General features: G+C 42.9%; 1 protein-coding gene across 2 annotated transcripts in view; it reads right to left on the reverse strand.

Annotated features, from left to right (window-relative positions):
* Positions 1-1,849: 1,849 nt before the first annotated feature.
* Positions 1,850-21,462, reverse strand: part of SV2B (synaptic vesicle glycoprotein 2B) — a 59,006-nt gene continuing 39,393 nt past the window's right edge. For both annotated transcript variants that reach the window (XM_084532648.1, XM_084532649.1), the window contains exons 3-13: positions 17,753-17,933; positions 17,075-17,226; positions 14,952-15,085; positions 14,226-14,315; positions 11,967-12,077; positions 10,766-10,854; positions 9,839-10,003; positions 7,520-7,653; positions 6,381-6,581; positions 4,255-4,414; positions 1,850-3,291 (exon numbers count right to left, since the gene is read on the reverse strand). In XM_084532648.1, the coding sequence (XP_084388774.1) occupies positions 3,108-3,291; positions 4,255-4,414; positions 6,381-6,581; positions 7,520-7,653; positions 9,839-10,003; positions 10,766-10,854; positions 11,967-12,077; positions 14,226-14,315; positions 14,952-15,085; positions 17,075-17,226; positions 17,753-17,933 (1,601 nt within the window). In that variant the 3' untranslated portion in view covers positions 1,850-3,107. The remainder of the gene's footprint in view (positions 3,292-4,254; positions 4,415-6,380; positions 6,582-7,519; positions 7,654-9,838; positions 10,004-10,765; positions 10,855-11,966; positions 12,078-14,225; positions 14,316-14,951; positions 15,086-17,074; positions 17,227-17,752; positions 17,934-21,462) is intronic.

Raw genomic sequence — 21,462 nt, forward strand, 5'->3', positions numbered from 1 at the left:
TGCACGGTGCTTCGGTGCCCCATGGCTTGGGCTCGGCCTAGCTGGTAGCACACAGCCTGAAACTCGGAGCCAAACCAAAACGGAGTGGCCACAGATGTTCGCTATTTCATCTAACTGGGAGTAATGGGAACCCTGGGTGATTAGTTTGAATTCAGACAGCCGACTTGTAGGTGTCTAAGGCTAGCTAATGTGGTTTCCCCTCAGCTTTTCATTTCTTCCTTCTCTGTTCACTGCTCCTCCTTTCCCAGGCCCTGGTGTACCAGCTGCAGTGTGTGTTTGCACTTTTGTAGCTGTTCATGAACTCCCTGGTCAAATATCAGGGATAGGAACATCATCAAGCCCCATACCCACTGTCCCCTAACTCCGAAGTGACCAACCCATGCATTTTAGTGGCACAGTTGCATGGGTAGCCAGGGTGACACTGACTGCCAGATCCTATTGCTCTTTACCTTGCCCCAGCTAATCTCTCAGTCATGAGGTTTACCAGGCAGACCCTGTGAAGGACCCATTCTGCAAAGAAGAAAGTTTCCTAAAATTGGATAACATTTCCTGATGTTACCTTACCATTTCTATCACCTTAAGACCTCAATTTCTTCTTTCTAAGGAAACCAATGGTGAAGTTTTGCAAAATAAGTGATGCCATTTTTGTAATTGTGCAGTGTCAATGGAGAACACAAACAATCAGGTTTGCTGTCAGAGCACTGGATATGGATGTAACTGAGAGTGCTTCATGGAATAAATAAAGATAAGTTCTGGCTCCACAGAGCAGCACAACAGAATAGTCCAGGCCATGAAACAAACCTTTTTTTCCTTGTAAATACAATGACTTAATGGGCATTCACAACCCAACAGAAAGAATGAAACATAGAGACCATGGAGATCTTTTGTGTTGAAACACATATTTAGCTGCTTTTTACCATGCAAAGGGATCAGACATTCTTAGAGAAAAAACACATTTTGGGCTGTGATTCTCAACAGAAGCTGTGAACCACTGCCAAAGGACATAATTACATTCACTCCTACCTCAGTGAAGGAACCTTGCTGTTTTGAAGACAAATCAGAAAAAAGGCCCTAAGCTACCCATAAAACGAGAAATGAGGCATAATAAGCCGGGCTATTAAAGCCGCTTGTGATTTTATCAATTTCATAAACCTCAGAATAAATCTATAAAAATCCCAAATAGCCCATTGTAGCCTAGCTGCTCTTTAAGTGCTTATCCCCAGCTGACACAGTGATGAAAGTAATGCTGTTTAGACACTTTTGTCTCATCGGCAAGGATTTGCTTCTTGTGATCTCACCACACTTTGTGTCTTTCATCTGTCCTCTGCAGTGGTGCTGACACCGACTGCCACAGCTGCGCGGGGCTGGCCCTGGTGTGAGCTGTGGGTGTATGTGACTGCCTCTGTGCAGCTGAAGGCAGAGGTGGTAGACTTCAGTCCTGCTGGATTTCAGCCTAGCACTGCTTGATTTTCTTAAAAAAAAAAAAAAAAAAAAAAAAAAAAAAAAAAAAAAGGAACCAATGAAAAGTAAAAAGAAAAAGGTCACTAGCAAAAGTACAAAATAACTCATAACTTTTAATGTCAGAAAATATCACGGTGAGACAAATTCTCTGCATTATGTGACTATTTCCCATTTCTACTCAATTCTGGTCTATGGCTGAGCTTGTTGGATGGGTCTAATTAGCACTATCTAGGTATTTCTGTGTGTTATTTAACAGTCTACATTTCATTCCTGCATCTCAAGAAAATATATCCAAAAATACACAGCTCACTTTGCTTTCAGGTGCAACAGAACTTAAGTTGTACAATATAAAGAGCATATGAAATTCAAAAAGAGTCTTTACAGCATATCAAACTTAACTGTCCCACTTAATGGAGAATTTAATGTTCTGTACAGTGAAAGCTTGCTGTGTGCATTCCCCATGTAGCAAGTTAAATGGCTATAAGTAACTGTGCTTACAGTGTTTCGATGAGACCCAAATATGTAAGAAAATGAAGCATCATATTCTTTAACTAATATGGCTAAAATGCTGGTAAATTCTCTGTTAACGTACTCTAGGTATTAGACAAAAAGTCCTCTATTTACACTGGATAATATGTACACATTTGGTTTGTGGAATGCTCCAACATCATATTAATTTCTCCTCCATCTGAGTTTGTAGGAAAAAGATCTTTAGCATCATAGAAATATATACTCCCAGTCATCAATGCATTTATATATTTGGTGTCTGGTATAAAGAATGGTGTGTCATTAAGTTGGCCATAGCTCCAGATAAACTTGAATTAGTGGGAATAGTTTTTAGTGCCTCTCTTAAAGTCTTTTAAATAGTGCAGAAATTAAAAATTATAAATTTCACTAGCTGATCACTTCAATATATGCACATATATTTGCAAGTAAGTGTAAATACATCTATAGATATAAAATTATGTATATATTTCTCTCCCAGACCAAGAAGGTGCCTAGCGATTCTTTATGCCCAAGTGAAGACAGTAAGGGGCTTTGAGATAGTGAGTCTTCTAAGAGAGCTGAGCACCCACTCTCAAATCCTTCAGAAACGAGGATTCTCATTTTTTTCAAGTTGTAACCCCCAAATCAAGACAGCTAAGGTCCAATTATAGCTCTTGGTCCTGTTGCTGGATCTGACCTATGATAGGTTTGTTACCTGCCTGCCATTTGGATGCCTTTTGTGTCTGAGCACAGCTTGTTTGAATTGCCAGGGAGTGCTCAGCAAGGCAGACAGGCTCTCACAGCTCAGCTCAGGATCTGCTCACACCCCCGCAGGCACACGCATACACAAAGCCCCTGTTCGTGTCTTGTGTCACTACACGGGGATGGGGAGGGAAAGGATAGGCTCCCAGTGTAGGCAGGATTAAACCCAAACAGCAAAGCTCTGCAGGGTGTGTGAAGTAGCTGCATGCACCAATCATGGCTGTAAAAGGGTCAGATACTAAGGGGCTTCATTTTATCCCTTTGGGCTCGTTCGCCTCTGCTCCCTCTCTTTGAGGTATCAACAAAACGGTATAGAAAAGGACATTTTGATTTTTCCAAACATGGCTCCTTTTTCTTCTTCTTCTACGTCCACCCCTGACCCCCCTGGCCTCAGTTGCTCACATCAGGACCTGGTCTCGAGTCTCTGGCAGGCGCAAAGCGAGCAGGCCACCTCCAACCAGAGCAGAGGAAGCCAGGAGGATGGGAACCACCTTGGTTATCCCTACAAAGGAGGCAAAGATCGAGTTCCCCAGGATGGCACCAAACTTGCAAAGCCCATTGAGGATGCCGAAGGCTGTTGCCCTGTGGGGAAGAGAATTAGAAAGCAATGGTTAGGAGGGATGATCTTGGCATAACTACAGAAGATCTGGATGGATTATTTTGTGAATGCTCTTATGTTTCCTAGGCTACGCTCCCAGCAAGTAAGCCAGCCAGAATAGATAGTAAATAAATAGATATCACTGTTTTGCATGTCTGTGTGTATGAGGAAAATGTCTGTGTGTACTCGTTTCTCTTCATCTTAACTTTTCCCTAGCTCTCGAGCTGCCCACTCTGACAGCCTTTGCCCTTCCCAAGAAAAGCAGGACCCAACCTGCTCTAGAACTTCTCAAAGCCCTTGCAAGCACTGGCTGGGGTGGGCTGCCACCAGAGCAACGACCAGGTCTCTCCTTCTAACCCTGCTTCACCCAGAAGCTCAAAGCATGCTGTCTTCATAGCACAGTCTTTCCCCTTCACTTCTGACTCTCCCCAACATCTTAGAAAAGGCAAAAAAAAAAAAAAAGGTTTATAATGATGCTGGCAGGAAAGATCTCATCTGTAGCTTATTCCCCCAAAGTATCCAATGCTACCTCATCTCCCAGATCATTCTGTGCACGTGGTTGCCTCTTTGTTGTGGAGGGAAAGGCTGTCATGGTGATAAGCTAAGAAGAGAGGCTGGAGGACACAATCTGAAGGGCCAGACCTCATGCACATACACAGAAATTATGTACTCTCCATAATTTATCTGCCTATAATCTCCATACCACCCCCACAACTCCCTGAGTACAAGCCATGGTGCAAGCAGAATTATGCTTGCAAATGGCTATGCTGATCCAGTATAGCCTCAGGACTACCAGGCTGTTAAGGTCTGCTTTATTTTATTTATTAAAATAAATAAAATACAATTCCCCCATCAATGTATCTAGAGTGAGCATTGGTCTTTTCCATCAGGGAAAGAGAGGACAGAGTCAGAAGGCCAAGAGTGGAAAGGAAAAAGACTCTGAGCACCTCTTATCTGTGGGGTAGAGCTCCACGGTGATCACATCCAGGGCGTTCCAGGCGGCAATGCTGGCCCCACAGAAAAGGCACTGCCAGCCGATCATCGCCGACTCGCTGTTGCCAAAAAAGAGGAAGAAGCAGCACACTGCAGAAATCAACATCGAGCCACCTGCGGGGGCAACCAGGAGAAAAATGTTGGCACCGGTTTCCCTCATCCATGGCCGAGCTGCCACAGTGTTGATAAAGATGGCTTCTAAGTGACAGCGCTTCACCCAGAAATGAATGAAATCTGCAAAAATCCAAAAATACTGTGATGCTGCCTATCTGTCACTGTGTGATGCTGGAAACCAGCCTAAAAATGTTCTCAATAACCATCTGATCATGCTGATATTCCTGCTCTACGGAGAGGCTGAAGACAGGCTTTTCCAGGCAGATTTCCAGCATCTCAGACTTCCAGATGGACCCAGGAAGAGTAGAGGCAAGTAAACATGAAAGCCAATGAGGAGGAAGAATCATGAAGGTTTTTCAACTTGAGTTTTGAGTGAAGAGCTAGAGCAATTCACATCTTATTGAAATCACTTGACACATTTCTAGACTCAATTAAGGTAATTTACAGCCGATTGTAAGAAGCACTTGAGGTCTCTTTTAATTATAAGAACATCATTAGATTTCATGGCACATTTGCACAAGAGCTATAATTTTTTGAACGCCACTGAGGGAGAAAGTGAGAGCATTCATGCTCAGTTAGCCACAGTTCAGATTCAGGAATATTAATGGCTACATCACAGCCTTCTTTCCCAGTTGGGAATTTTCACCTGAAAGAAGCAATTTTGCAAAATCGAAGTCTCTTTCACTGGAAAGTTCTGTTGCTGCTGAAATATCTCCATTTACCACCAGGAAACCAAAGATTTTTTTTTATTTGTTTGAGGTTTTTAAAATCAGTTTGACACCAACCAAAATGATTCAGATGATGAACTGGAACTAAAATGCTTCATTTTGTATATTTAGTTGTATTTTGCCACTGTGATGTTCTGCTTATGGAAAGCTACCATGCAGGACCCCTGCCCACTTCTTCTCCACAGCCAAACCACATCCCCCTCTGTGCAGTGCAGATATTTCCTCTGCTGCAGAGGTACGGTGCAGCATCAGGGTCACCGTGTGTGCCCCAGATCTGACATTCGGCACAGGAGAGGGTTTAGTGGAACACGATAAAACCAAACTGAAGTCCCAGTGAGGCACATAACACAAAAGAGAAATTCAGTTTTCACGTTAAGATGACCAGAAATAATGTGTTCAGCAGAGTGATACGGGTGGGATGCCAGAAGGCTGTTTCAATTGGAAATTCCATAGTGAAACGTTTCAGCATGTCGTTACCAATTTTTGTCCTGTACTTTTCATTCTGCAGAAGAAATAAGCATTTAGGTTTCCAGCTGTCATCTCAATTCCAGATGAAAATGCTGAAATGCTGACATGTCTGCAGGGTGGACAACCTGATTCTCATTCAGCTTTATTTAATTTATTTCCCACAGACCCACTGGTTTGTTTGGGTCTTTTCCAAATTCACTATGTGAAGGCTCATTGTGCCCTCCTGGTGTAAATTCCTGACACACTGATGAGATCATCTTCCTTACCTTTACCTGTCTGACAGCGAAGCTCAGCTAACTAAACTTCTGTCTGTTCCCAGAAGAGAGAAACAAGTGAGACACTCAAGAGAGTGTCTCATCCCTGATTTTACTAAGCTCACTTGTCTGTCCCTTGAGGCATGACTCCACAGCACCTGGCAAGAGAGCAAGGTCTGAACCCTGGAGCAAGCAACACTAGAAATTCCCAAAGTAATCAGAAGTTGATAAGGTGATAACTTAGTCCCGTATGTCTAAAGGATGGCAACTTGCTTGGATGTGACATGGGCAATTAATCTACCATATGTTTCCTGAAGCTCTTTTTAAAATCATTTGAAGATCAGAAACCTCAAAGATGGATCTCCTAGGCTGTCAAACAGCCACAGCAATTGTTGTGATTTTTCATCACTACAAGCAAAACATGTTATTTATTTATACAGAATGTTGCAGAAACCAGCACCAACTGCACAGCACCAGGTGGTCCTGCTTCAGCACAGACCCCGACAGCCAACTCACCGATCATCTTTATCCTCCCTATTTTGTCCATGAGCAATGCAGAGATGATGTTACCCGGCAGCACGGACAGGCTGCCCAGGAAGCTGACCAGGTAGATCAGGAAATCATTGTCTTCCTCAAAGTCCATGTGGCAGCCTTCCTTCTCCTTCAGAAACGTGCTGTTTATGAGCCTGCAGTTGATGAATTTGTGTTCATAGAGATCTGCAAGAGAAAGAGGCAAAGTCTTGATCCTGCTCAGCTGATCTCCCTTCATACAGCAAGGAGTCAGGATCAAAACTAACTTAAAGGTCTCAGAGATGCTCCTCAATAAATGGAAATGGCTAGGGAGTTTTTATTTTAGTGACAAACTCTACCTTCATGCCTGATAGCTGGTGGCATATTTCATTTCTGGAATGACCTGGACCAGTATCCCTATGCCACATGGATGGGGCAAAGCAGACTCACTTTAATGGCATTATGGTTTGTTCTCTATTAGAATAGAAATTAAAAGCTTTTTCAGGACAAATTAATGAATATTTTATTATCTGTAATCAACAAACCAAAAGTTGAATATGAATTAAAGACGGAACTAAAAATTATATTTTAAGCCAAATTTGTTGGATCAAGCTTTTAAACTGCTAGGCATTTTGCCACTACTTTAATGTGCCGAGGCCTGAGCGCAGACTTTTGCATTTCCTTTTCAGTAGCAAATGAGACCAGAAGCCATGTAGTTAAAAACACTGTGAGCAACCTGAAGCATCCTTCCAAATGTAGCAACAGATACATTGAATTAAGCAAGAAACAGAACCTGAACCACAGATGGGAGCAGCCTCAGCCCTCGGGGCAATGCTAGTGGAGGCACACTTTTTTTTTTTTTTTGGCAGGCTGATGCCTACATGGGAAACTAAACTCAGTCTGTGAGAAAAGAAATATATCTAGCTAAACCATAAGGCAAAAGCACCGCCAGCACCACCCTGGCCAACCAACCATAAAGCTAAGACAGCACTAGTCCCTTATAACCTGCCTTCACCCTCCTTTTTCCATCACCACTCTCATTAGCCAGTGCATACACACACACAGATCCCTATCATCCTTCCTCCCAGAATCTGATTAAATGGTTCCTAATTACAGGGATGAAACCATATCAGGAATCCCATTACCAGTGTTATAAAAGACAGTAGAGATGATGGTGCAGTTTTCAAAGAAGGTCTCACTGGACGTCACGTCTTCAAAGTAGCATTCCTCAAACAACGAGTCCTCAAATCTCACTTCTTTGAATTTCATGCCGATAAATCTGGGGGGCAGGAAGCAAAACTTTGTACTTTGAGGTATTTCCTACATTATATAACATGTTTCAAGAGACAGCACTGATGATAATTTCTACAGTCATTTACAGGAAAGGTTTTGCTTAAATGTGTAACTGACCTTCCAACAAAATGCTTTTGTAGTTTATTAGGAAAGAGGGGTTTGAAGACATTTTTTAAGAGATGGCTCTTATGGAATTTCTGGCAGTTTTCCTATTCCTCAAAGCAGTGACCAAAAAAAATTAAAAAAAAAAAAAAAAGTGCTTTTAAAACCCAAGTTGATTTTCAATGCTCAGTCTCACCCAGTGCATGGCATTTTCTCTGGCAGTTGACCTTCCTGCCTTCTTTATTCTGCCCCTTCCTCAAACAGAAATAAAAACAGACATTATCAGGAGCCCATTTGGTGAAAGGTTTCTGACAGCTGTTTAAACTCAAAGTGATTTTTAAAGCAAAATTGCTGTAAGCTTTCTAGAGGGAGCAGGAAGATTATGGGTACTGCTTGTAACCATCTCTGTTTGAGGACTGTTGCATATCATGTAAAGAAAACAGATTACTCTAAAAATAATCAACAGTGTCAGATGATTGATTTCTCCTCTGATGGGAAGCTTGACATGTCTGACCTGCCTGCCTGAAGGATGACACAATATTGATTTACCTGTGAGATTTTGCAGGGACATTGGGAAGATGTATTAGTTAATGCACAGACATGTTTGGAAGATGTAAGAGGTATTAAGTGCAAGCATTATAGCTCTAGCTGAGGACGCCACAACTGTCACCAAATAAAAAGGCTTCATAACATATGCCCAGAAACATAATTGAATTGAGCACTTACAAGACAGGCTAACTTGATGGCTATTTACACCATTAAGTGAACACTGCAGGACTTCTTAACCGAGACTACTAACAGATATTATTAATGTTCAAAATATAACAAGAAGACTACTCAAGTCTTTTGCATCATGTAGAAGGTCTCACAGGTTACAGCAACACTTCAGCTGTTCTGCATTTGCCCAGTAATAGCCTGTGATGTATTTACTCACAAAGGCTGTTAGAAGTCCTTTGCCTGCAGTTTGCTTTCTTAACATCTGTCTTTAAAAGAGTCACACAGCAATGGCCTGGTGTTCAATGGAGTTTTAATGTACAGTCAAGGGCTAGAGGCAAAACGGATCTGTAAATCATGAGATATGCTCTGGACATTGCAGGAATGTAGCTTAATCAAGTTTGAGTTATTAAACTGGAGAGGACGAAGGCAGGAGTATAGTGATATACATCACAGTTTTATATGTTCATCCTGGAAGGTGCTGAGCATCCTTAGTTCCAGTTGATGAATAAATTAATAAATCATTTTGTAACAGTGAACGCCCTGTATGTTCCCCCATAGTGCCAGGATCTGGAGTAACAACACCCTGTCTAGGCCCTCTGGGGCAATGGGATCACCACAAAATTTACATAGGGGTATTTTCCTACCCATTAGATTGGGATTTAGAAAAGTAAAAATGTCCTGCTACAAATCACTAGGGTTTATATTGCTGTGGAGCTCACAGTGATTGAGGTCAGGCTGGATGCAGAATAAAAACCCAGGCCCAGCGCAAAAAGAAGAAGGGGAAGGAAGCAATGATGTTCTCCTAGAGTACCTTCTCTGACTTTAGAGCAGTAAAAGAAAAGGTGACAGGTTGTGGGGAGATGCTGGCCAGCGCACCAGTGCAACTGGCCATGGCACAGCTCATGCTACTGGGCTGCAGGATGGAGACTCAGGTAAGTCATACCAAGGACTTCAGCGCAACACAGCTTTTTATTTTCAAACAAGTTTTAAGTGATGGGCTCTGCTGCCCAAGACCAGTAGATGTCAGTGTGTGCTAAGCAAAGAAAATCACAGCTGCATCCTGAGCTGCCCAGCTCCCAGTAAGGGTGCTACTGGAAGCAGGACACCTCGGATGGATCCCACTGGGCCTGGAGATGTGAGTGGCTCAGGCAGTGTGTGTGAAAAGTAGGATAAAAAGGACATTTGCTCTGTGGATAACTAATAAAAAAGAACTTTCCAAAAATTAATTTCAGTTACTTTGCAATCAGGGTTAGTTCCTAAAATTGTATGTGTGTTTTGGTGAATGTCATCCCCACATCTGCTCATGCCCTCTTCCCTGTCAGCATCAATTGAATCAATTTCTGTTCACTTACTTATCGTTTCTGTATTCCCCGTTTCTATGGATCTGGTTTTCCAGGGTGAAATTAAAGGTAAAGTGTGACACTTCTTCCTCATCAAAGATCTTTACTCGGGATTCGTATGCCTCCTCTTGGAGATACCGGATCATGTCAGGGAACCAGACAATAAGGCCATAGTAACTAAAGGAAAATGGGAGAAATACATTAGGGATACAGGATCCTAGCACTGAAAATACTGCAGTGCTTTTCCCAAACATCTACTTCATAACTTGTAAGCCTGTTAAATTCATAATACAAATGCAATTCTGACTGAAATTCTTGCATAACTCTGACATAGGACCAAGCAAAATATCTCCCTACTCTAAAATGCTGCTCTCAAGTATGTTGGTCCATTTTTGTTCACCTAAAGCAGGGCAATTCATTTAAATTTTAGTGACATTGACATCTGAGCCAGAAAATACAACAATATTCTGTCCTTGCTGCCCAAGAGACCAGCAGAGCAGCAAGAAATCTGGAAAATTCCCCTGGAAGGGAGATTTCTGCAAGTGTGAGAGTATAGAGGGATTTAGCTAAAATTTACTTGTAGATTAGATTCGAGCTAACCTGAATAATTTTGGTTTAGACTGATATACTGCTAGAAGCAGGTAGTTTTTTTATTTGTTTAGTTTTGGTTTTGTTTTGTGGACAAAATTAAATGAAAGGACTAAAAGTCAGAAAGTACTACTGCCCCACTGACTTCTCAAGTCCTGACTTGTTCAAAGCACTTTGTGTTCACATAAAGGCAATCAAATTGATCAATAGTTCATCAGAGACAAAGCTTAGTAGAAAAACACTCTTTAAAGTAATACCAGGATTAATATTGCAATAGTTTATTTAAATGTACCAATAATTATTCAGACTCTGAGAGCCCTCTAATTTCCTGAAAATGTTGAAGTGCCTTACCTTAAGGCCATAGTAAACCAAACCACAGCCAGAATCAGTGTGTTCATCCTGTACTGGGCTGTTAAGCAATATAGCACGTTGTCCCAGACCTACAAATCCATAAGAAAGAATTATCTACAAGGAAATCCTCACAGAGACTCAAAAGATTAATTTCTGAGTGCATCATAAATTTAATGTTGTCAGTAAAAAGGGCTTACTAGGGGAAGGTCAGATGCATGTCTTATATTCAGTGTTAGTTCAAATTCATGTTTATTGAGATAAATGGTTTACAGAAAGATCACACATTCAGCTGTGTGCCAGGGTACTTGATCTGAACACTCTGTAATGAGCTGGAGTGCCTGATGAGGGCTGGCTCAGATGACACACTGTGCCCCTCAGCCTACACCAGTAAATGTGGCTATGAACCTGTTCTCAGACCCTCTGACAATTTTGTCATTTCATGTATAAGTATGACCTCAGGAGTACTGTCAAACCAAGCTCCAAAGCTCATTGAAGAGCAAAAATCCAAATTAAGTTGACACTTTAAGAGGGACACAATGAACTTGGGTGGGGATGAAGCCAAGCAGAGCAGGATAGAAAACAGGATCCAGGATCTGCTTTTCTTGACCTACTGCAGGAACTACTGCCAGAAACATACAGGAACATAATTCCTCATGCTCCTAACTTGACACATAAACATGAACATAAACCCGCATAGCTATTAATTAAGAAGGACACTCCTTTACTTTAAGCTCATTCTCCTAGACTGGAATCATCCAACAAGATTTTCCACAAAGTTCTACATGTGTGAAGGGTTAAATTGGCTGAAGAGATAATGTAAAGCTGTTAGAAACTTAGTCTCAGCAGGAGCAAGGAACAAGCACTCACGAATCCACTGCAGGAGGCAAATTCACTTAGGCTTGGGGGAGAGGAATCAATATCTGAAGGAAAGTCAAGTGCTTGGGGCTGTGGCTGGGAGCTCTGCCATTAGCACAGCGTGGTTGCCTTGCTGGGAACAGGGGCATTTCGGGGCCTGGCTGCCAGTGTGGCATCTTTCACGTGCTCACATCTGTATAGAAAGTACAATCTGACTACAGCCCTTTGCAAGCAGCATCAGGTTTTTGAGAGAGAGTCAGGGTTTCAAGACACAATGACCTGAGGCAAAGAGGCACTGGAGCTCCGAGCTCAAAAGCCCCTGTGGGATGTTTTATTTTCTCTTTACCTGTTTGAAAGTGGTTGTGATTCTGACCAGCCACCGCTGGTACCAGGTCCCTGTTGAGCTCTGGATTTCAATAAATTCATCTACTTGCTTTGGGGTTTTGATGTAGGAAACCTAAGAGAGAGAGAAAAATAATTTTGGACCAAAGTTTACAGAACTGATATTGGATGGATATTAAATTCTGCTGCCTTCTAGATAATGTTTCCATGTGATATCCCTTACTATCTTTTTCTTGAAAGTTATCAAGAAAGAGAGATAGAAAGAGAGATAATTGATTTATTTATAACATGAGATTTTATTATAGGAAAAAGCCTTCCTGCTAACACTCCTTCCTTACTGTCCTCCTTCCCTCCATCCTTTCTCTTTTATTTCTCTGCTTCCATGAAGCATTTAAAGTACACCACTTCCACTTCAGTCTTTCACTTATTGGTTAATGTGCCTGTGCTCTATGTTATTTCTGCATCCCTTAGATTCCCTCTAGGAATTAGGATCAGACAATTGCAGTAAAATATATCTTCATGATCTACATCTTCATATATCTACGTCAAACTGTGCCCCCAGGATCTCCTTTTCTATCACAACTGGCAGGAGCATTTCTCATTTAGCACCTTTTCAATACCCCTGGCAGAACCTTTGTGACAAATGAACAAGTAGACGGGAACCTTTGCATCTGAAAATGCCTTCGCTCATGAGGTGAGCAATCAGTTCGCTCCACCAAAACAGCCTGAATTTTCAGCACTGAACACCTTAACTGAGCTGCTCAAGAAACCTTAAAAACAAGCCTTGGAAAATGTTTGCCCAGTAACTTTAAATAAAATATATGCTCAAGAAAACCATGATCGGTTTGTAAATACAAGAAGGAGGTGAAAATTTACTGAATAAATTTCTGAGTGTGAATGAGCTGCTTGGCTCAGCTGCGGAGTCTCTGTGTTCCTCTTGCTGGCACTGCTTAAATGTCAGCTCCGGGAGCTGTCCTGGTTACAGCTGACTCACCACAAACCGGCAACTTCTGACCTATCAGATAAACCCAAAATCCAACAGTTTGTACTACACCAGCCGAACTGATCCTCTGCCTGTGCCAATGGCTGCCAGTCAATCTTGGTTCAGCCAAGGCACCGTGCCTCGAGGTGCAACGCTCAGCTCTGCCCAGCCTGTAGTGGTTGGATGGAGCAATGAGCACAACCCAGTGTTGTACAGCTGCTCCTTGGGTCTCCCACACAGCTCAGACTCTCACAGTGCCCTACCTACAGATATATACATTTTTGAGCCTCTCTCCTCATGGAGAAGCAGCAGACTGGCCAGCCCGATGCAGCATTACAGGAAAGCCAGGTAGGCATTTAGAGACGCTGGGCTCTCTCTCACCTCTGCTAACTCACAGCAGTCTGATGGGCTAAAAATAGCACATGCTCATTAAGGTCCTATTTGAACTGCATGCAGTTGTCAGGTAGGGAAATTAATCTTTTTTGTTCTCGAAGGATCATTCCTGAGGGGCACTACTTCATGACAATCCTTCTGAACAGGGAGCCTGGCTCAAATTTTTGTTCAAAAAGATATGTTTTACATACATATATAACTCCTTTTCTTCCTTCTTTCTATCTTCCAAGAGCATGCATCTTCTTATCTTTAAAAGCATAAATCAGGAGCTATTCCCCAGCTGTCTCACTGGGAGTTCACAACTGAATTACAGTAATTTGCAACTAACCCCAGCATACACCTTTTACCTGATTTTGCTATAAACCAAGACCCCTGGTGTGACCTTATTTGCAACAGGCAGCAGACTAATGAGTAGTAATCACTCATCTTGCTTTCTCTTGGAGACTTTTAAAGATGGGGAATGAGGCAGATGGAGTTTGGGAAGCTCATTAGAAGGTACATGAGGTTTAATCAGAGTTTGATTAGAAGCCGGAATGGATAAAGGAGTGACTCAGATCTCCCACATGACTAATATCACTCTTACTCGGTTTTAGTCTCTTAGAGCAGACCAATTAAGTGCATATGTAATTGGAAAATCACTGTTCTATACAATGTAGTGGAACATCAGGAATGAAGAGTATTCACAGCAATTCAAAGGACTGATTGATTCTTGAAAAAACAGGCTGGCACCTAACCTTAAATGCATGAAGTGTATCTCAGAGCCCTGATGGCTGGGGGTGGTCACACTGAAAGGGAGGCTCCCAGGGAGGAATAAGCTGGTGCTGTGCTGCACCAAGGAAATTATGTCCTGCTTTTCTTTTTAAATGGCAGTGGCTTTGTAACACTCACCGTAAACACCCTCTCTGGCTCGCCCTTGGCCCGCATATTGGTGTCATGAACATGCTTGAGGATCATCCAGGCTTCGTCATGCTTGCCCATCTGGAAACATCAAGGAAAAGGAAAATAAATGTTGCAATTCCCAGCTGTGTAATTCAGCAGAGTGTAGAGAGAAATCAAAAGGTCAAATACACTGGAGAACACCCGTATGGCTTGGCTGAGTTAAGGGCAAAGAGCTAGAAGTGTGGTTTGTATGCACGGTGCAGCATTTCTGTGCTGGGAAAAGGAGTTACCCAAAACTGTCTGGGGCAGGAGAGGAGTCAGGAATGGAGCATTATGTCTGTATCAGAAAAGAGGAGATGTGTGAGGAGACCTGGGCTCTACTCCCACCTCTGACTTGCAGGGGCTGTCCTTTGCGTTTCCACCAGCATTCACTAGTTACGTGCCCAGACTTTGTGAGATGTTTTCAAAATGCCTTGGTTGGGCTTATAAAATTCCTGGCACCCAGCACCTTCTTCCTATGCCACATTCACCACTGGCCATCATTGATTAACCCCATAATCTGCAGTCTTTGGGGTTGAAGCAATTTGTGGAGCTAGTTTAGATGTGTAGGGCCACTTTTGCCTCTGTGCTTGTGCTGTGTGTGTTTGAAGGGGCAAAGAGAGAGAGATGGTGACACGCTATCACCAGCTATCCTCTGTTCATACCAGGCTGCAATGTTCACATGAATCATCTTACCTCCAGCAAAAACCGCGGGCTTTCAGGCATGAATTTCAGTGCCACCAGGGAGGCGATGCAGGGCAGAGAGCAGACAAGAACAAAGACTCTCCAGCTGTGGAAGTGGTACTTGGTTCCCATACTGAACCCCCAGCCTGGAAACAGCAACAGCCAACAGGTGAAGACACTAAATGGGGAGCCTGATTTTTCTCTCCTAAAGCAGCTCTGAACCCTACAGTTCTGCGTGACATGGGGACAGGTTGAAAGTTTGCTATTCTTAGTAATGATGGCTTTTAGAGGCTCGATAGCATGTTCAGCAGATAATAGCAAGAGAGTTCACGTTCATTACAGAAAATGAAACATCCTTGCTCAGGCTCTGCCATTTAAAAATATCTTATCTTTGTGTTTAGAAATCATCTAACAATACAAATAGCTCTATGCAGATGTAAGCAAGTAAGACTGGGAAAGGGTAGAGGAATCAGGCCATAATTTATTGCTTCTGAGTACTGTTACAGAAAATTTACAAAGGCTAAATCTTCTCTGATCTGACAGGCATGTTAGAAGCATCTCCTTTCCTTCTCATACCTCATACACGTACTTCACTTTTTATGGAAGCAAGCTAGGAAAGCAAGGTGATTTTTTTTCCAGAACTACAAAAACTGGGCTGAGATTCATACTCAGAAGATCAAGATCCTAATCCAGCATTTGGGATTCCTCCTCTCCCCCCTTTTTCCTGATGTCTGACCAGGTCAGTATTCCCCTGACAAGGAGCAGAAAGTACAGGATCATTCTTATGTTGCTGCATTAACAACCTGCACTGATGTAGATACTTTCTTAAAATAAAACAAAAGGCAATTAAAGAAAAAAAAAAATAAAAAAGGAAAAAAAATGAATATAAGCTTTTTTTTTCCTTAGTTTACTTTCCCTAGATACAAATTTCATAAAGAACATTTACTTTATTTTTTTTTTTTCTATAGACATTTTAATTCATGTAGTAATGAAATAATCAGGCAATAGCTTTTGCAGAGTTCTCACATGAACCAGTCATGGTGCTCTAATCCTTTCCTCAGGTTCCAAAATAGCAGGGAACCTTGGGAAATCAAAAACAGAAAATACAAAAACACAGCACCAAATGAAAATCTGAAAAATAACTGTAAATACATACTTTTTTTAAAAAAAAAAAAGCAATGTGTTTACAAATAATAAAAAATACATACTACAGCCTGACATTGCTATGCAGTAACTTTGCATTTTTGTTCCAACAGCCTCTGTCATATTGATTACAAACATGAACTTTATACTGATTGTGTTTTAAGCATAATAAAACCAGATTGATAGATGCATAAATGTTAGTTATTTTCTTCATGGTCTTTGTGGCCTGACCTACTTTCCTCAAGCAGGATTTTGCAGACAGCTGTTGTCACTGAATACCGAGGGAATTAATCTTTTCCAGGAGATATTTGCTTCTGATGTTTTCCTGGGGCATGCACACGAGTTGGGAGGAGTTGCCCCATCACAAGCAAGCTTTGCTCCTCAGAGCACTGTTGCAGTTCACAGCTCACCCATCGACTTTTTCTCTCCCACTTGCAGCTCCATGCAGGGAACCCACCCACCCCTGGGCTCCGCTAGGTGAAGCCAGACATGACTTCAGCCCGTGGCATGCCGGAGAAATGTGTCACCAGATACACAGCCCTGAGACTGCTGACACTTGGCTGAGGAAAAGAATATGTGCTGTCCTCACCGCTAACGTTCACAGCACCCAGTAACTCCCCCATTAAAGTTACTTACTTTTGACAACCGGATCAATTTTTTTGCAATATAATCTCAGTCCAGTTATCACTTACCACACCATCCTTTTGATTACTGCTCGGGCTCTGGAGATATAATTTCTGCAGTGTATTTGAGGCTTTTGAGGCAAAACAGCCTTCACATGAAGCAATCTCTCTTACAACCTTAGCATCAGCCAAGCAATCAATCAAAACATTTATCAGCCCCTTTGTGTGCATTTCAGGTATCTATTATTTTCAGTTTTGTTCATCCTGGGCTGTGTAAGGACTGACTAATGTCATCTGTGCGGGATTTTGGAGTAGCGTAGTGTTGCAGGAAGGTGTTGTTGCCAGAAGTCAAAAGCACAAAACAGTTACCGTAATGGGGGATGATGCTCCAAGCCATTGCTGAAGCAAAAATGCCACCGATCATCCAGAACATGCAAAGCCAGCTCAGGTGCTCCCCCCTCTTCTCACGAGACAGGAATTCAGAGAAATAGGCAAACACAATGGGGAGGGATCCCCCGATACTGAGGAGAAAAAACAGCACATGAGACAAATAAGAGTCTTCAATGTCACGTAGTTGGGATTGTTTGTGTTAAAAGGGAAGGTCACACCTACAGATGTGCTGCACAAAATGCTGTGCAGGAAAAATGCTAATCTCTTTTTGGCTGGACTGGTCTTAGATATCTACAATAAACAATCTCCTTGTTATCTCTGAAAGCTGCATTTAATGCCCAGTTTGTATAAAGCCCTGGCAACCGTGACTGCCAACTGAGGTGGGCATTGATCAGCCTCCCTGCCCTTTATGCGCAATTTGGCAGTACCAGAAAAAATGTTAATGACCAAACCTTCTTGCTGATAAAGCTTTCAGGGTCAAGAGCGAGGAAACACAAGCTCATGTGCTAAACCACAGTGTCCCCCCTGGCTCGGTACCAGAGATGCATCACCCCATCCACCTTCCTTGCCCACCCTGCACCCCTGGGTGCTGCTCAGGAGCAGCCGAGCTGTGACGGGACTCCTCCAGGACATGGGACAGATCCACCTGCTACCCACCCGAGGCCTGAGATAAGGCGGCAGAAGAGGAAGAATCCGTATCCCTGGACAAAGGAGGAGAGGAACGCGAAGGCAGCATTGATTGAAAGTGATATGATGAGGCATTTCTTTCTTCCCAGTTTGTCGGCCAGGCCACCCAGCATGACGGCCCCCACCATCATCCCTAGGTAGACTATCAAGCCTAGAAGAGAGGGAGAGAAACAGTGAGTTTGGTAACATCCATTCGCCTGTTTGCCATGAGAAAATCGTTTGCTGCTCCATACGTGGCCAATATCAGCTGCTGTTCCCTCAGATCACAGCCAGCTACCACCTGAGAGGGAAATGAGGATGGAAATACCACCGAGGGTCTGTGTGCCTCACAGATATTCTGGCCATTTCAATGGCAGACCAATCTTGTCAGGAACCAGCATACATAATGCAGAGTGAGACCTGCCCCAGCCGGGCTCTGCATACTCTTATGACTTCTTGTTTTCCAAATATATTACAAAGACAAGGCTTTTCAAAAGCAGTGCATGAATTTAAACAGAAATACATTCAGGCTTATTAAAAAAGCCCTTTGCATTTTGCAGGTGTCATTAGGAGACACTGTTACTGCTCCAAGTAATAATCATTAATATTTCCAAATGAATAAAATAAGGGCTGTTCCAAAAGCTAACACTCTCCTGTAACTGTCACATGTAACTGTGTTCATCCCTTTTAGGCTTTGCACCTGGGGAGTCAGCATTACCTGTTCTGAACCCAGGGCTGATGCTGGGAATTTCTACATGAAGCTTAAAAGCTGCCCCTACACTGCACACTGCAGTGAAGAACGATATCCCCATTCTCCCCAAATTAGCCATCTCAGATGAAATAACCTCTATCCTTTGGCAGAACCTAATTTCCCCATCTATTTGCCCATGACCTTTCACTGCTCCCTACAGCATCACATCTTACAGTACGGATATACCCTCATCTGACCATCTGACCAGACCCACATCTTTCTTTCCCAGCCTCTCTGCTCACATATCCCCGCACGTAAGCAATGGCCAGGCATAAGCAGCTTAGGATGCACGTGTCCCAGCTGTGTGCCACCACCAGCACAACAGAAGTCTGATGTCTTATCTCTGCTAACCCCCCTGAGTGCAACAGGACTGAGGATGTGCAAGGAGGAGGCTCTCTGGCTGCTGTTTATACACAGAAGCCATGAGGGAAGAGACTGCCAAAGCAGGGATAAATCCCTTTGCAGGTTGTCTACCCTGCCCATGCTTCCTTTGGAAAAATAAAATAATAAAAAAAAATCTCTTTCACTCGCTGCTTCTCCTAGCACTACATGAAAGGATCAGTCTGTTACTGATCTGACCTGAGTAGCACAGATACTTCATTCACTACTGCGCCAAGATCTGATGTCTAAGAGAGCAGAGTCTTCATCTGAACATTTCAGGAGAAGGAAGAACCTACTGCTTGTCTTGATAGTTTGCCCTATGGAGTAACCACTCCGACACTGCTAAGAAAAACGGGTTCTTCTTTTTGACTCAACTTCATTAGATCTTCTACCATGGGGTCTTCAAAAGATAGTTTTCGTGAACACATTGAGTGCAGACTGAATAGGAGAGAATGGTTTTCTTCTCCAAATAGGCTCCTTGTATCTACCTCACTATGTTCCTGCAACTCCGGCCTAAAGAAACAGGCAGCTTCCATGGCTCTTCTACCAAGAACAACACTGGAATGGCCATTTATTATTTTACCTTTTCCTTTATGTGGGTACCAGCACAAATTAACACTAATTAATAATGCGCACAGGTCCAGGACTGTTTTCATTTTCATTTATTTTATCTAATTTCAAGATTTAGAGATGTCACTGAGCAAGAACATTCCACAAGCTATGGTTCTTTTGCTGGCAACATTCCTGTTGAAGCCTGCAGGAGTTACAGAGTGAAAGGACGGTAGGATCAGATATTAAATATTTAAAATCTAATAGCAATCAATGCTGCAGGGGTTAGAAAAACTGATCAGCTACAGTGAAAAGTTTTATACTGCTGATAGGGATAGCATCTGGGAATTGGTTAGCCCCGTAGTTAGCAGCAAATGGACCAGGTGTTTGAACACTGTGTAAGGATGGAAGGGGTCAGGCAGGAGCATGTGTCTCCAAAGCTCTTTGGAGGGTCAGTCCACACCTTGATCCAAGTGCTGACTTCTCTTGAGAGCCAACATCTCTCCCAGGACCTGTTTTGTCAAAGTCATCACTTGGGAAATAAGCGTGATGATGAATATTTTTGTGATTCATTAATGTTATAGCAAGGCAATCAGTCTGATGGCCAAAGCCTGCTTTGTACCATCCAGCAAAGCTAGCTAAGGACCAACGCAGAGAGGTACTTGGCAGCTGATTCTGTCTTTCTTTTGCTTGCAAATGCCTGCACTAGATGTAAAATACATTACCAAATTAAAAGCTATGCAGCAGAGAGCCACTGCGGCATTCTGAAGGATGCTTGTCTCACACTGATCACAGGTGGGAAAGTTCAGACTCTGAAACACCTTGAAACACGTAGCAGGATGGTGGGATCACCTCTCAGTGAACAGTTCTGCTTTCTTTTCTATCCACACAATGTCTATTGGAAATCAGGATTTTGCGTGTCAAAGGCAAAGGACTGGTATATTCTAGCCCCTTGACAGACTTTATACCAGAGCAGGGGTGTGGGATTTTGCCAGTGTGGTTGTACCTCCACGGTGAGCACTCAGCTCTGTGCGGTCCATACCCTGCTCAGTGCCTGCCCTGCTCAGCCCAGCTGCCCTGCCAGGGGGAGCTGAGGGTGTGCAAGTCCAGAGAGTCACCTGCAGCCCTCAGAGACAACACACACACAGCTGGAGGCCTGGGATCTCTTTCTCTATTAGATTTGGGCTCCTGCTTGTTCACTCAAGTGCAAATTACAAGGGAGAGCTGAGGGAAAAAAAAAAAAAAAAAAAAAAAAAAGAAAAAAAGCTTTCAATCCAAAATCTTTCTGAAGGAAGAACCTTAATGCAGTGCCTTGAGGCTTAATGCTTTGCCCTGGCTCCTGAGCTACATCTGATGGAGCAGTGCTGAGGGCAGCCAGCAGCCAGAAGTGAAGATACGCCCTGTGCATCACAGCCACCACCTGGCAGCGAGCCCTGCCAGCATGGAGCACACAGTTCAGCCCACATCACCAGACCCCAAAGAATTAAAAAAAAAAAAAAAAAAAAAAAAAAAGATCTGCCTATATTTACACATATAAGGGTGTTTTTATTGTTGCTGTTGCTGCTGCTCTTCTTTTTTTTCTTTTTTCTGAGAAAATCCCTGAATGGCAGATGTTGATCCAAAGCCTCTTAACAACAGAAAAGGTTCCGCATTAGGAGGAGGTGGAGGATGTTGTTGCTGTCTTCTAGTCTGGGATTTTTTACAGCCAAGTGCTCTAGCTGGTGCAAGGCAGCCAGCTCTGTCCAGAGCTCAACAGCCTCCCAGCTTGGAGGGAAGAGAGGATGCTCCATGGAGATGGGATTGGAGTTCAGGAGTTGGGTTTGACTTTGTCTTTAGTGTAATTTGCCTCATTAATGGTGACCACAAGGATGTGGTGAATATAAACCTTCCTGTGTCTGCCATCTCGCAGTAACTTGTGTTAAATCCACTCATCAGATCAACAGCCTGTGCTGCCCAGAGCTTAACACATCCACCAAGCCCTGAGAAGTGTAAAAATCTGCGGAAAGACAGTTTGGAGACA

This window comes from Aythya ferina, assembly GCF_964211825.1.
Source record: "Aythya ferina genome assembly, chromosome: 11".
NCBI classification, from domain to species: Eukaryota; Metazoa; Chordata; class Aves; order Anseriformes; family Anatidae; genus Aythya; species Aythya ferina.